At 35.2% G+C, this 15,749-nt stretch overlaps 2 protein-coding genes across 2 annotated transcripts in view; one reads left to right on the top strand and one right to left on the bottom strand.

Moving 5' to 3' along the window:
- The window catches only part of ift80 (intraflagellar transport 80 homolog (Chlamydomonas)), a 51,850-nt gene extending 40,141 nt beyond the window's left edge, over positions 1 to 11,709 (top strand). Inside the window, exons 10-18 of the mRNA XM_088914701.1 lie at positions 403 to 566; positions 875 to 939; positions 3,629 to 3,764; positions 4,401 to 4,548; positions 5,408 to 5,579; positions 9,241 to 9,330; positions 10,111 to 10,283; positions 10,720 to 10,843; positions 11,298 to 11,709. Of these exons, the coding sequence (XP_088770827.1) occupies positions 403 to 566; positions 875 to 939; positions 3,629 to 3,764; positions 4,401 to 4,548; positions 5,408 to 5,579; positions 9,241 to 9,330; positions 10,111 to 10,283; positions 10,720 to 10,843; positions 11,298 to 11,411 (1,186 nt within the window). The 3' untranslated portion in view covers positions 11,412 to 11,709. The remainder of the gene's footprint in view (positions 1 to 402; positions 567 to 874; positions 940 to 3,628; positions 3,765 to 4,400; positions 4,549 to 5,407; positions 5,580 to 9,240; positions 9,331 to 10,110; positions 10,284 to 10,719; positions 10,844 to 11,297) is intronic.
- c15h3orf80 (chromosome 15 C3orf80 homolog) lies at positions 10,081 to 15,295 on the bottom strand. The gene has a single exon (XM_088914703.1). It carries the CDS (start codon positions 15,126 to 15,128, stop codon positions 14,541 to 14,543), a length of 588 nt encoding a protein of 195 aa, XP_088770829.1. The 5' UTR covers positions 15,129 to 15,295; the 3' UTR covers positions 10,081 to 14,540.
- Between the last annotated feature and the right edge of the window lie 454 nt (positions 15,296 to 15,749).

Here is a 15,749-nt window from a genome sequence, read left to right as displayed (position 1 = left end):
GTAATAGAGCTGATATTTATATTGAAGCCTGATTGCATGTGGAAAAGTGATAGTTGTTGGTCATCTTTAACAATGTGTAACAACCTTTAACAATTTTACTGTGTTATAGGTAGGTAATCAACTTAAAGTTACAAGCCATGGCATCATATCACTCTTTGGCATAATAAGATTATTTTAAAAGAATATCTCAATTTTGTTTCAAAACTTATATGTACAGTAGTCTTCTTTATCAATTTACTGTACATTCCCTGCATTGCATCTAATTTTTCCATTCAAATGTGATAACCAGTGAAAAATGGGGCACGGTTGGTATAGAAATCTTGTCTATTCAACTGAACAATGGTTTTAAGTAATAAAACGCGTTACTCTGGCACTTTAAAATCATCTGCTTTTAATTTCCAGACACTTTCTACTTGTGGATGGAGCAGGTATCTATTTGTTTTCATATGAAGGACGTCTGATTTCTGCTCCAAAGTTCCCTGGAATGAGGACTGACATCCTGAATGCGCAGACTGTCTCTCTTAGTAATGACACCATCGCAATAAGAGATAAAGCTGATGAGAAAGGTAAAATATAAACTTTCTCTCAAGGAAAGCTGCCCACTCCTTGCTTAAAAAAATTGGCCTGGCAATTTGCCCAAATGAAAAATCGAACGTTAATACCTACTCTAAGAAAACCTCATTTTATCTTTTTTCTTTACTGGACATTACTTAGGTGACTGTTTTTCATTATTAGGTCCTCTGTTTTTCAGTATTTCATGTATTTTTTTATGTTTTTTGTAAATAACGTTTTAAACAATGTTTTTTTTTTACCAGAAAGTAAACATTACAGTAAGTCTGTTTTTAAATAATAACTTTTTTCTTTATTTGACTAGTTATCTTTCTAATTGATGCTCTGTCTGGAAAGCCTCTTGGAGATGGCAAGCCCCTGGTGCACAAGGTATGATGCTTCAGGAGCACAGGAATGGGATGTGGCTTAGATTCTTTTGGTCAATAAGGTGGTTCATGCCTGCAGTGTTTAATAACTGCTGAGTTTGTGAAAAGTGCTTTACTTTTTAATGGCGTAGTTAACTTATCATTTTGCCTCGGAATGGGATTTCAAGAAAGGAGTAGCCAGCGGAGCCAGGATCTGTGTTACTGTTTGTCAGCATCTTATCCTATGTCAGCACTCCACAGCTCCAGTGTTGTGCAAAGCCAGCTGGCTCTGTTCACGTCTCACATCCACCTACGTGATATTAATTTATGCTTGCCCTCAAATAGGCTTAGGGGTGTCATGACAGAATTTTGGCTAGAATTTAACAAAAAAAAAAGTTTTCAAAAGTTTCGTTTGGACAATTTATTTATAATTTATTTTTCTATGCATGTTCTCTAAAAACCGTGCAGTAATACAGGTCTTGGCAGACAGCATTTTCCTCGTTTTCCATTGTGCATTTCATATTAGTGCAAGTCCACTTCTTCTCAGGCAAACATATTTAATTGAGAAGGTGATTATGTCATCACACTGAACATTGGTTTCCTTGTTTTGTGTATGTGTTGTATTGCATTGCATTTATTGGAAAAAAAACAAGAAATGGTTAATGAATCAAAGGCATTATCCTGTTATTTAGTCAAAGTAATATGATTTTTATTGTTGAATTGTTATGTGATGGTAAAGGAGATGCAAAAAATGGTAATAAAATGCTGTACAATGAAGTACAGATTGAATGCAGTCAAAGATGCCACCAAAAACCCTTTTTTAAATCAGAATTTAATGAAAAACAGACCTTAAGTCTTTACTTCTGTTTCTTATTTATTTAGGAATGTAAAATTAGATACAGCTTAAAAATGATTTTCAAACAAATTTAAGATTATGTTCTTGCAGTGTCATTTCTACTGTTGTGTTAAATTGAACTGAACTGCTGAACTTAAGTTACTACATGGCCAACCTTGGCTACTAATCCAAGCTTTATATTTCTGATTTTAAAGTCACCGTGTCCTTTTAAAAGGAAACATATACAGTATATATGAATGTAGTAGTTCAGGTGGGTAGCTGCGTCAGCATGCGTACGCTGCAAAGGAATAAGTGATAAGTTCATTCCATGCTGAAAAGAGAAGAGAGGAAACACAACGTTCTTTTCCACAGCCGAAACGTTGTGTTTTCTTTCTTCTCTTTTCAGCATGGAATGAACCTATTACTTGTTCCTTTGCAGTATATATAAATGTTAATGTGTATGTTTTCAGCCCTGCTTTTAAATCTAAAGGGTACAGTTTGCACCTGTTCACAGAAATATTTTACCATATATTACTACATAGGTATCTATAATAGCATCTACTGTATGTGTGACTTCAAATATTCAGCAGCTTTTTTTCTTGTTATTGTATACACAGTAGGCATTCTAAAACCAAAATGTAAGAAATTGTTACAAAAAACATAATTCCTTAATGTTATAGACTTGTCTCTTGACTTGTGACCTAGAAAGTATAATTTATATATTTCCAGCATTTTTTTACAGGATCCCTTTAGTTGTTAGATGTATAATTCATGGCATCATTTCACTCACATTTTCCCAGCTTATTGACAATTTAAAAGAAAGAATGAAAGTGTAGCAAAGTTTGACTTTCTCACTGGGGAATTTAAACGGGGCTCATGTAATAGCTGTGAAATTATCTGTTAATCTCATCTGTCAAGTCTTCTTGAAACTTTTAGACTTATGTTAATGCGTGTTTTAAAACTGTCAGCAGTTAATCTACACATAATATGATAATGATGCCTTTCTTTAATATGAACCTTATAGTGACTTTAGAATCAGTCCTTCTATTACTTTAAGTCAGCATAGCTAATAGTCTAAACCTAAAATGTGTGTACTATTTTTGTTTCATGGGGTTTTGTGTAAATAAACCCAAAGCTGTTCTGCTGCACTTATGCCTTTCTGTAACCTGACTCCATACTTTGTTTGCAGCCTGCCTGCTGTCTCGGCTTGTGTAGTTAAGGAATGAAACTCTGACATTAACAGGCTCTTAAGCTGGCAAATCAGACAAAGAGAAATATTGAACGCCACTGCCTGCCTACTGCAGACACATTTCTTCAGCTGAGTGTCAACTTGTATTACCAAGGGAAATAGGCAGTAGCTGTTTCGTAATCAGAAGTGTTTACTGACTGAGAGTAGCTTAAATCATAGTATAAAAGTAAGTAATGAGAGTCATTATGGGGATGAATATATCATATGCCAAGAAAAAAACACATATATCATTTAACCCTTTATGTGCATCTTCAGGAGAATGTGCAGTTATCAAAAATCCTAACTGGACTGAAAAATATTGAACATTTTGTTACTGAATATTTTCTTCAGTTAAGCAATTGTGTTACTGTTCTTTTAATTGACTAAAGATAGTGGGGGAAAAAAACATTAAATTGGAGGTTAAATATATTTCAAGATGGTGTCAGACATTACTGTACATAAAATGTGAATGTGAGGTGTGAAGCATATTCTTGCTTTGATATCATTAACTCAAAAAATAAGCTGCTTTTAAAAAGAAGAGAAAGAAGTACCATATGCAGGGTTTTTAGATAAATTGTTTTATTAAAGGTTTTAATTTTCAAATTGGGTTATTTAGTAGCAAAGCAGCAGTAGTTTCTTTTATGACTGCAGATGGAGGTAATGGAAGTTGCTTTGGACCAGTGTGGAATACCAAATGAGAGAAAGATCGCTCTAATTGATAAGAATCAAGACTTGTATCTGACCTGTGTCAGAAGATTTGGAAGGGAGCCACCGATCAATAAAATTGGTAAGATGAAATTGAATCTTAGTACATTTGTAATTTAACGTGTATTCATCATTTTAATGGAAAAATGCAAAAACTACAGCAGATGACAGTTGTTGAACATAAATGAGTTTAGAAGATTTGAATTACACTGCACTGGAACCTAACTGGAATCAAGACATAGCTGCAGAATAAACTTGTATAACAACAGTCTAAACTGGGGGGTCAGTTTCTGGTGGACCTAGTGTCTTCTGAACTCTCAGTTAATTAGTCTATTTGATTGATTGATATGATTGCAATATGTCTAAACTCTCCCTGAGGTGTTCTAATCAATTTAACTTTAAATGAACTATAGTATATAAAAAATACTTCATACCACTAATTAAGTATTTTTTATGTTTTATTTTATTAACTGTAAAAGACCTTAAATAAGATCTCTATAGTATATATATGTTTGGCTAAGAAAATAATTAGGTTGTTAAGTTGACTGCTCAAATTGAAACAAAAACCAGTACACTTTAGGCTTTACAGGAATTGTGTTAAACAGCGCTTCCCTAAATTTAAATATATATAAAATTATATATACAAAACACAAAAATAAGTGATGCTTGGAAAAACTTGGAAAGTTCTGTTTTCTATTTACTTTTTATTATCAACTAGGCACCATGGTACATTCTATGGCTTGGAATGACACTGCAAATATTCTGTGTGGGATTCAAGATAATAATTTCACTGTTTGGTGTTACCCTAACACTGAGTTTGTGGACAAGGATCTTCTGCCAAAAACGATGTGTATGAAAGATGCAAGGTACTGTACCTGAAAAATGTCTTAGCTCTGAATAAAGTGAACCTTTGAGAAAAGTTTTATTTTGAAAACATTTTTTCTCTGCTGTTCTCCTTCTAGCCATCTGTTATGAGAGGTAGCAAAACATATCCGTTTGTGCTTTGTGTTTTAAGCAGCTTTTTATGGAAACATGAATAATGCCTATACTGTATATAGAACTCCTCTTTCTCCAGTTCTCTGACATACAATGTGGCTATTGCATATAGTAAAACTCCTTTGTTTCAAATAATAAGTCAGAGCCGAATGATCATTTTTTAAACTGCATGACCACATGGAATATTACATTTTGCAAAATGTACGAACAGTTACCAGATGTGATTTTTGAAGTGTTTTGCAGTGTTAAATTAAAATCAGTTTAACTTGCCAAAAGTAAGATCCATAAATAAATAAGGACTCCTCTTTTACCAAAGAAAATCATGTACAGTTTGTCTCACATGTAACAAGCTGTATCACATAGCACATGTGTTACTCTTGGAAGGGAGGTGATGAAAAATTATAGCTTCCTGTAGAAATTATGTCATAGTGTTACTACTTAAGGAAATTTGAAGGGTTTATATTATGGTTTCTCTTTAGTGAATTTGTAATCAGAGGAGCTAATCTTTGACTGATTAAAACAAATGAAGATTTTAATTTTTCAGCAGTTTGGTTAATCCTGCTCAAAATTTAGGGTATGGAGTTGACATAGTTAATATAGAATTAAAATATATTTTATTACATTACTTACTAAAATTACATTGGTTATGTAAATCCCAGTTTAAATCATTCTTTAAAAATGTGATTGTTTAATCATTACCTTCTTGAACTTGTTCTTCCATCTGTACAGTGAATTCAGCAGAAATCCACAAGTTTTAAACTATGTGGGCAATCAAGTTGCAATCAGAAGAGCCGATGGCTCCTTGGTGTACAGCTGTGTATCTCCTTACCCTGCAATCCTCCACGAGTACGTCACTGCTTCGCGCTGGGATGATGCTCTCAGGCTCTGTCGCTTTGCAAAGGTAATTCAAATTCAGAATTAACACCGTTAAGTCCACTGTTGCTTGGATATTTATTTTTCTTTATACAGAGCTGAAATAGTGTTATACTAGTCTGGTGAGAAAAGGAGGAAATGTAATGTTTACAATGTTATAAAATGCACACAAGGTATAGGGTGAAAGTGAAAAAATATTGAGGTATGAAGAATTCAGGGAAGATAAACACAATACATTACCTAAAGTTATATGTGTGGATCTGTAGAGTCTGAAAGACAGATGTCTTTTTTGTTTGATTTTATTGTGCTTCTCGGTTATAAAGCCTGTAGTATCCATGTACAGGTTTTTGCATGTATAGTACATGCACTGCTGAACAGTGTTATGTGTCCGTCTTTCATCATCCCATTTTGCTGTGCCGTGACACAACATGCATGCACTTAAAATACCTTTAGTAATTGTGACATAAATGCTGATATATGAGGTTTGCAACAACATTTATGTTTTGATTCCTCTTAGTTTCCCACGTCTGTATGTCATTCTGTAAAGTTCTGAAACTTTGTAAGTGTGGTGGCAAAGATATTTTTTATACTGTGAGAGGTACTGTATCTGCTTTCCTTAGTACAGTATATATATAGTACTTTTATACCTGCATCTTGTAGATTTTTTCAAGACCTGCTTCATCATCAAAATAGGGAATTGTAATTAGGACATTAAACTTTTTTTGACATTTTTACATATATTATTTAAAGGTGAACCTATGAGGTGAATAAAGAAATAAATGCAGTCTTGCTGGGAAAAGATGCAAGGCAAATTCATTAATTATGAACCGTTTTCCAAATACCAAACTAAGGCTCAGTGAATTTAGCAGAGCACACCATATATTTAACAAAAATCAGTTAGACCACTTGTAGGTAATGATTTTAAATTAATTGTGTAATTAGGAAGTAAATTGCTTGCACATTGCTAGCTAAATGTCTTTTAGTTTCTAAAGAAACGGCTGTAACTTAACTCTGAATTACATAGTTGCTGAACTTGACCACAAAAACTTTGCAGATTAATTTGTTGGATACTAGAGTGGCATAAGGATTATAAATATATAAAATACAATAAAATTAATAATAAAGCAGTTTAAAAAAAACATACTCAGTTTTATCCACACAGGGGATATACATTTGAGAATGCATGTTAATTTCCTGCCATATTTGAGTAAGATGTAATTCACAATATTTTAATGTGATTTCACGATAGTACTTTTTCCTGAATATTTCTCCATCACTAAGTCTCCTTTCTTTTCCACTTCACTCTGCCATAGGCTTTTCCTTCTGAGGTGAGTTATTCTTACCCTGTAGAAACTCTCATTCGGTTCCTCTCATTAAATACATTTCCTGTATGTTTGTGTTTTATTTTTACTAGCTTCCAATTTATTACATTATTTCTCCAGCAATACCAAATTCTTCAGTGCAAAAATGCATGAGTCATTATGTACAACAGTGATTCCAGCTCTTTCTAAATATCTGTCCAGACAATTTAATAGCAAAGGGAATTATTTTAGCCTGGAAATAATGGTTCAGAACATACTCAATTGGTATATACTCAGTATCTCAGTGTTATTCAGTACAGTGCACAGTTTTGTTTTTAAATTAAGCTACTATTTACATAGATGTTAAGTCTCTTATTCAATGTAAGAATTACTTCTTAGAATTAAATGGTCTGAGACTTTAAATTCAATTAATTCCCTACAGTTTGTGCTATGGAGTAAAGCAACAGTTTTACAGTATACTGTACCTGTAAGCTTGATTTCACTTTGTTTGCAGAGCTGTGTGTTTAATGTATAAATTTAGACAGGTTTTATTCATATTCTAACACTACAGAATTTCCCAGAATTAGTACCTCATATTTACTTTCAAAACACAAGTCTTTGGTGTGGGTATTGTGAATTGTCCCTTAAGATGACTTCCTTTATGTAATTTACTGGATGTCTCATTGCCTCTGGAGATAAGAAGAGAGGCCTTCAGTCTTTGTTTCTTCCAATGTGCACAATAATATGAATATAATTAGATAAAATATAATTTCAAAAGAGCAGTTCTACAGATGAGTCTAAGACAAATCATCTTCCATACTTTGGATGTTGCTAAGATTTGGGTTAAACACTTAACAGCATTTACTAGGATTTGAAATGGAGCTGGAAAAGTTGCATGTTAAAGTTGCAGTTTTCAAGGTGACGCCTTGTATCCAGTCAGTAAAAGGTTGTTATGAAATTTACATCTGTCACCAGTTTTTGTAAATGCTCTCCCCCTACCCCACTTTTTCTGGTAAGTGTTTTTATTCTTTTTCAGATGGGTGAAAGTAGTGGCTATGCAAAAGTGACCAGGCTGGTTCTAGAATGTGTCATGCTACAGCTTTGTAAAACATTCAGGAGTCACATTTTTATTGCAAAAATCTGTCAGTGATTACTGGAAAATGTAAACAACTGTACTGTGACTAAATGCTGAAAAATGTTACTTTTTACAGTGTTGCAGAGGTGGTTACATGCTAACACTATCTGTACTGGTAACATCTAAATAGATACTTGTTTGCTTTTTAAATACACTAGTTTTGCTCATAGCTTGGGAACTATGGATTCATAGGATTTCTTTTTTTGGTCTTTTGTGAAAGTCAGTGCTTAATTAGATCACTGTTAAACATAAATATCCCTCACTTCTTCAATCATAATTTGTTTTGTGAATAAGGAATTAAGTTTCCAAGATGCTCCAGCTGTTTTTTGCATGTTAGAGCACCATTGCTTCTAATTTGGGGCACTGTCTGCCCTTAAGTGAGACACTAATAATTTCAAACTACAACAAGCAGACGGAATAATAGACCCCCATCTGACAGAGACGCCAGAGTAATGACGGTCTTGTCCCTTTAATAATGTTTTTAGGAGTGTTTATTTGACCAAAATGTCAACTTTATCTCTATTTCTTGGGCATTGCTTAATGGCCTGGATGTGCAGTGTAAGTAGATTTTATGTAGTAGTAGTTACTGAAGGACATTTGTACAGGCTTATGATTTGTCCTTGCTGTTGGAAACATTATAGCACTTTTAAGACAATTAATATGTATGTTCTGATAGATACATTTTACAAATGTTTGTATAATTTTGTAAACATATTTCAACAGTTAAATTAAAAGTAGAGCCTGTTGCAGATTTTATTTTTCCATAGTCTGTGTTGCTAATTTTTGTTTAGAAATCCTCTGTTATTGTTGTGTTTGGCAGAATGTAAGCCAAACAGAGGCACTGTGCCAACTTTCCACTGGGTCACAAACAAAGTCCTATGGATTTCACATTGAGAAAACAAGATGTTGAAGGAAGCAACATATTAAATTTAATCCCGCCCTAGACTCAATGCAGACACCCACAATGATCTCCATTATGAGTGTTTGCGAGTTTTTAAAATCCAATGTACAGTAGTCTGAGTTTTTGACATATGACATCCTTCTAGTGCAGTTAAAACTGAGAACAGGAGGCACTTCATACAGGGATGTGGGAGTGTGGAACAGGTTACCCAGGCATGTTATTGAACCCAGTATCCTGGCTTCCTTCAAAAATACCTGGATGAGATCCCTGGATCAGTAAGGATCTAACTATCAAATGCATTACACATTGTCCGTTCTTAAGTTTTTATGTTTTACTGCTTTTTCTTGAACAGGATCAAACATTATGGGCCTGTCTTGCTGCAATGGCAATTGCAAGTAAAGAGCTGACTACAGCAGAGATTGCATATGCAGCTATTGGTGAGGTAAGGGTGCAATATGCTCTTTTCTACCTTTGCTTAGTGTAACTATTTTGTAATGTTTTAAGAAGTACATTTTTAGAATAGTCATGATAAACACTAGCATTGCCTGTCTGGTTGTGGAAAGCTGCCTGATTTGTACATTATGTCAGGCATCTAATAAGATAATAGACTAGGTTATGAGCTTTAATTACACAACATTTTTAACATGTGGTGGGAAACCTATAAAGAATGCAGGGCTTCCAAGGCCCTGAATTCGCCACCAAAGCTTTATTAGGTGCTGGAACATTTTCTGGGGCCATAAATAAAGAAATTCCTGAAAACATTATACCAACGATGTCAAGGATGTGACAAAAAGTGAGTTTGAGTAATTGTGTTCTTCGGCATTTCAGGAGAAAATTAATTTAAAAAAATAATTAAAAAAGCAGAAGATGTGTTTTGTCTTTGTGGTAGTACATTTCATATTAATCTTCATATTTGAAGGGGAAGGGATGAATGAAATCTTCCAGAAAGCCTTTGGCAGGTCCCACGTGCTGGAATACATTTATGTTAATAAGCAAATAAAAAAAAAACTCACACAACTGGTTTCCTCACTTTCTCTTCAATGAACACTAAATCCCTTTGGAATTTTATTTGCAATATTTACCTGAAATCTTCATCTTAATGCAAAAAGCAGGTTTTAAACTTGATTGCTTCTTACAGTTTCACAGAATTCTCTGCATTTTATGACAAAAAATATCAACAATCATCAGATACTACATATAATCTATTTTTTTAATTAATCAGATTGACAAAGTCCAGTATATCAATTCCATAAAAGAGCTGCCATCTAAAGAATCTTCATTGGCTTACATGATGCTCTTCAGTGGAAATGTACAAGAAGCAGAGGGGATTCTTCTTCAAGCTGGATTAATATACCAAGCAATTCAGGTTCATATCAACCTGTACAACTGGGACAGGTACGTAACAACAACTTGTGACAAATTTCTTATATAGATTTAGTTTATTAAAAACATGTACTGTATGTACCTTCCACTGGCTCAGATTCTCCCTCTTATGGTCTTTATTATGCTTGCATAAAGGGTTATCTGTGGCTTCCACTCTGCCCTGAAAATAATCCAGTTAAAATAATTGATCATGTTCAGTTGCTATGATCATCCACTTCATTATTTTTATTAGCACTGATGAGTTCCCACAAGTGGAAATTTGTAAGAGGAGGAAATAGGTTATAAATTATATAGTATCTGGTCAAAATGTATTTCCGTCCAACGGCGCAGGTGGACTGGAAGTGAAACAAACCCTTTATCTAGACAAAATGAGGCATACAAGTGTTGTGTGTGTGTGTGTGTTTTGAAGTGTTTGTACTTCTGACTCAAAAATCGTTTCCTTTCCCAGGGCTCTGGAACTGGCTGTAAAATATAAGACACATGTTGACACTGTTCTAGCTTACAGGCAGAAATATTTGGAAGATTTTGCCAAAAAAGAAACCAACAAAAGATTTTTGCAGTATTCAGAAGGAGTAAGTATTTTCATTTTCAGAAGGATGAATTTGTAAAATATAAACATATCGGCAACATTTCATAGCACCAAAGTAGCAATAATTCTAGACATGCATACCTAAATAAACAGTAGGTAGTCCACAATTAGGGATAATACAAGGTCTGAAAAACCACTCAATAAAGACTTTTGATCAAGAAGAAGAATATCCTGTAATATGTAGTGTGTTATTTGCCTAATAGTTATTGCATGAGAAATGCAGTCCTTTCCAGTGGTTATCAAGCTACATCCTGGCTGCTTTTGATGTTATCTTAACTCATGCTAGCCTTTAATTTGTGATCAGCAAAACAGAATAACCAAGAATGCTTACATCTTGAACCAACATGATCCTGACACTAAAATTTCACATTATTTTATATGCATATAAGTAGATAAAATTTATTTAAAGAGGGAAAATGGCTGTTTATTTTCTGCAGGTGGAGGTTGATTGGGAAAAAATACAAGCCAAAATTGATATGGAAATAGCCAAAGAACGAGAAAAAGCAGCTAGCTCTTCTGCAGTGAGAAGCAGCATGTCCTCCCGTCGGTAGACTACTGAATCCCTTCATCCTTCACCCTGGATATGCTTGGACATTCCTTGTCAGTGGGGATTTAGAGGCTGCTTTGTGCTCACATGTGTACTTAGTTCAAAAAACACTGTACGATTTGTTGTGTAATATATGTTAAATAATATGAATATTTCTGGTGTGTAAATAATGATAAACATCTTCTTTTAATATTTATCTTATTGATATCTTAATATAGAAAAATGTGTATGTAAAGCAATTGACCCCTTGATCTAAACCATAAAATTTGTTTGATTGCATTAATAAATCAATAATTAATAAAGAGAAACTGAAGTCTTCCCTTTTTTCAGTTTGGGATCTGTTGACCGAGAATAAAGTGGGAATTTGCAGTTCCTTGTGCCTCTCTGAAATTCCTAAATATTGCAACATGCAATACAGTAGTCTCTTCATACTTATGTTCGGGTCGTTTAACTCATTCCCTGATCTTCAAGGTCATAGGAATCCAGTGATCAATGCCCTCTACTGCATTCCATTGCGGGTCTTTTTTCAACCATCTTGCTTATCATTTATGAGTCTCATGTTGAGGGCATCGACATAAAAGGGTCCCTGAGAAACCAGAAGGCTTTAGGTTTTGAGGAGAGTGTGATGCTTTATTGATGTTGATATGAAACCAATGCTTTTGGGGTTGTTCTTTGTCACTGTTGTCTGTTTAGAAGCAAAAAAAGCATTAAAAACACGTTTTAAAGTAGTGTTGGGGGGAGGAAGAGTGGTTAGCTGGTGTTACATTAGAACGGTGTCTATCAAGACAGCTTCTGTAGTATTTTTCCAAATGGGAGCATTTGCAATAGACCACCACAAAAAATTAAGCTCAGGTTTCAGCTGCATTATGAAAGAGAGTAAAAGCCATTCTAAAGAACACATAAATTACATTTTTTTACACTTGATAATAAACAGCTGCTTCTAATGGAAAAGTGAAGTGGACAGCGCATATTTTAGTACTTTTTTTTGTCAAAGTACTGTTTCAGCAAGTGCCGTTTTAGATGGCCAATACATTTTACAAGAATAAAGTGTTTCTTTAGGATGACTCAAAGAACTGTGTTAAACATATGTGTTAAGGATTGCTCATATAACGGGATAAGATCCATTTCATCTTCAAATATTTGTGTAAGTTTTTGCCTCTAGATTAGCCCATGCATATTAGAAATAGATAACAGAGAGATACATACATTTAAATTAAATTGAAATACTAGTGTGTAAATTTAAATACTAGTGTTCTTGTCATCTGCATTTTTGTTGGGGAGAGAAGAGGTCTTGACAGAACATGTGTTTGACATGGACACACAAGAAAGCAGGCCTGAATGAACCCACTAATCAGCCCCATCTAACAGATGTTTACAGTTAATCAAACTGGAAAAGCTTGCACCCATTCAGTAGATCAGATTAAATATTAATAATAAAAGTCAGAGAAAGCTGATTACAGCGCAAAAGAATATGCTACATCACAGAATTTGAGAAAAAAACAAGAAGTCTTTGTCTTATTTTGAGTTTGGAACTATCATATAATATAGCTACAGTGTTATTTTGTTTCACTCCACTTTTCTCAGGAAAGCATATTAGTAGCTTTCGGTTTTTCCTGTGTTACATTTACCTTTTACTTACTTTATAATAAGATTTTATGTGTTAAGACATAAGATAATACAGTGTGAGAGTTGTTCAGGAAGATCCTGAAGTTTGTTACAGCTATCTGATAATAGCACACTGGTCACTTGGCCCTTAATTTTCTTCATTTGTGCACAAATGTGCATGCTGATATGAGTATCATTGACCACTCATTGAAATAATTTTCTTAAATGTATTTTCCAAGGTAACAAAGGTATGGCCTTTCTCATTGATTAAAGTCATGTTCTAATGTTTCAGACACAAAATACTATTGTCATTGTTCTTGGCTGTTACAGTAAATACAATTATTTCATTATAATAGCATGTTTAGTATATCCAGCATAAAATAATTTAATATAGGTCACGTTCTACAAACAAATATGAAATCTGGCTTGGTGTACTTGTTGTACAGTACGTTTTTGCTGCTTGTAATTGCTTTTTCCTGCCTGTCCCATACATACAGTACGCTTTGGTTCAGTTATAAGGTGTGTGTTGCAAGCCACTCCCAACCAGAGTGGACAAAGCCGTAAAAAAGTAAGGTTGCTTTGCCAAATTCGAACTGTTAACTAAAATGTAAAAGGCACCTGCGTGTTTCATTTCCTCTGAAACAATTCTTGTTCTTAACATACTAAGGTCACCAGATTTCTAGTGATACACGCAATTGCCGTACTCCCATATAAGGCAGATCGCTGGGTGTTGTAGTACTGTACCTGTAACAATGTATTGTGTTCACGGATACTACCCCCATTCTGTTGCCTGAGATTAACTCTTAAGTGTCTTAGAAACAATGTTCACAATCGGCTAATAATTCCACGAAGCTCTCAGAGGGGGCTACATTACTGCTGCAGTATTCATAGATTTGCTGAGTATGCCAAGTGACTGAACATTAGTTGCCAATATAAAGCGATGTTACCCCAATGCAAGAAACACCTTTCAAACAATTTCTTCGTTCGGGTTCCTTAAGGTCGTCGTGATTAAGAACAATTCGCTCGGAAACCTCCCCTCACTTTTCAAATACAGCCATACGACTCTCTACGCCACAAAACAGCAAGACGGTCGACTTCAGTCAATTGTCAAAGGGGTTCGCACACGCTAGGAGAAAAGAAGTTCATTTCTGACATGCATGTTAGGAAACCTGCCAGTTAACACAACATATGAAGCACGTGAGAAACTTTCTGATATTCTGATGAATCATGACATGTATGCGGCATAATAACACCACCCTTTCGTGTAAAAGCTTAATTTAAATGAGAAATTAAGATCATCGCCAACCTATGCTGGGGCTCGTTTAACAGTTTAATACTATTTTTCCCTTTGCATGTGCAAACCGATAAAAAACGATTGTCAGCCTTTCTTTAAAATGCATAGTATTGACCCGAGCTGGCGGAGCAATTTATTCCAGCAGACTAGCATATATTGTGTCATTGCTCGTTTCGTTTTAAAAGCTTAAAATTAACGTTCCACGTATCGCAACACAAAATACACAACGTCCAACTAAACTGAGTTCCAGGAAGTCCTGGTAACACGGGTATCGTCCGGTCTCTCGTCTCTTCGCCCTGCAGATACAGACTCCGCCGAATTTAGTAAATGGTCATCGGATCGGTCTCTGTCGACTTGCATTGTTTCTTCGTAAGTTGGTAGGTATTTTACCTCGTCGTATGCCGGAAGTTGCAGGACGGGAGACGTGAATTCCCCGATACTGTACTCGGGGAAGCGGTCTATCAGGGAATCCTGCGACGCGGTAGTGTGCCCGTTCAGCAACGAGGGATCATCCTCTTGTCTTTCGTGATGCCTCCGCGGTCTGGGGCAAATAATCCTCTGGATGAAGTAGCCCATGGCAAAGAGGAGCAAGAGGATCAGTATCCCAGACAACTTCCTCGTTACCCAGCCAATGTTGTCAAAGAACGTGTGAGAGGGCATCTTGCAGCATCTTACCTCCGAGGTACTGTTACCTTGAGTGCAGCATCGCTGGTCGTCTCGACAGAGAAAACCACCACAGATCTGGCGTGCTCCGCAAGCATAAATGACAAACAGAGTCAGGAAAGTGAAACACGGTGTTATATCATTTGAGAGATGAAGCATTCTTTGGTTTTCGCTTTGAATTGGTTGCTCTGCTCCTACCGGTTTTTTCCCCCCTTTCTTTGAATCTGAAAATAATAGTATTATATGTATGTCTTAAGAAATGTAAATTAAAGTAGTTTGAAAGTCGTTTGCATCCGAGGACCGCACTGCTTCTGTGCCGAAAAGAAGTGCATCAGACTAGTTCGAGAAAAGCTGGTTTGCAATTGCAGGTCAGTTTGCAGTGTTGATACTGGAGCTCCCTGTTGAATCTGAATTCTTACATCATAATGATGAACGACGCAGTTCTGAGTGCGATAGGACAGCAGCTTCCCTTCGGCCAAGTTTTAAAGAACATTTCACCTAATGTCACTTACAACGTGTTTGAGCGAAACGCTCTGCTTTTCTAGCTTATTTTCCATAAAGTTTGTTTACGTTGTAAACTGGTTTCTTCAAAGCATTAAAATCAACGCGATTTATCTGGTACTTTCCCCGAAGACTGTCCAGATAAAAGGGAGGCGACAAACGTTTTCCTTCTCCTGATTAAATATGTATGGTGCCTGGATCGTGGGTTTTAATGTGCTTTTAATGTGCCCTCTTCATTATGATCGCTGTACACATGACAAACTCTTAAAATAAACACGA

The sequence above is a fragment of the Atractosteus spatula genome, chromosome 4 (genome assembly GCF_055471065.1).
Source record: "Atractosteus spatula isolate fAtrSpa1 chromosome 4, fAtrSpa1.hap1, whole genome shotgun sequence".
NCBI lineage: Eukaryota > Metazoa > Chordata > Actinopteri > Semionotiformes > Lepisosteidae > Atractosteus > Atractosteus spatula.
This window is presented reverse-complemented; position numbering and strand designations above follow the sequence as displayed.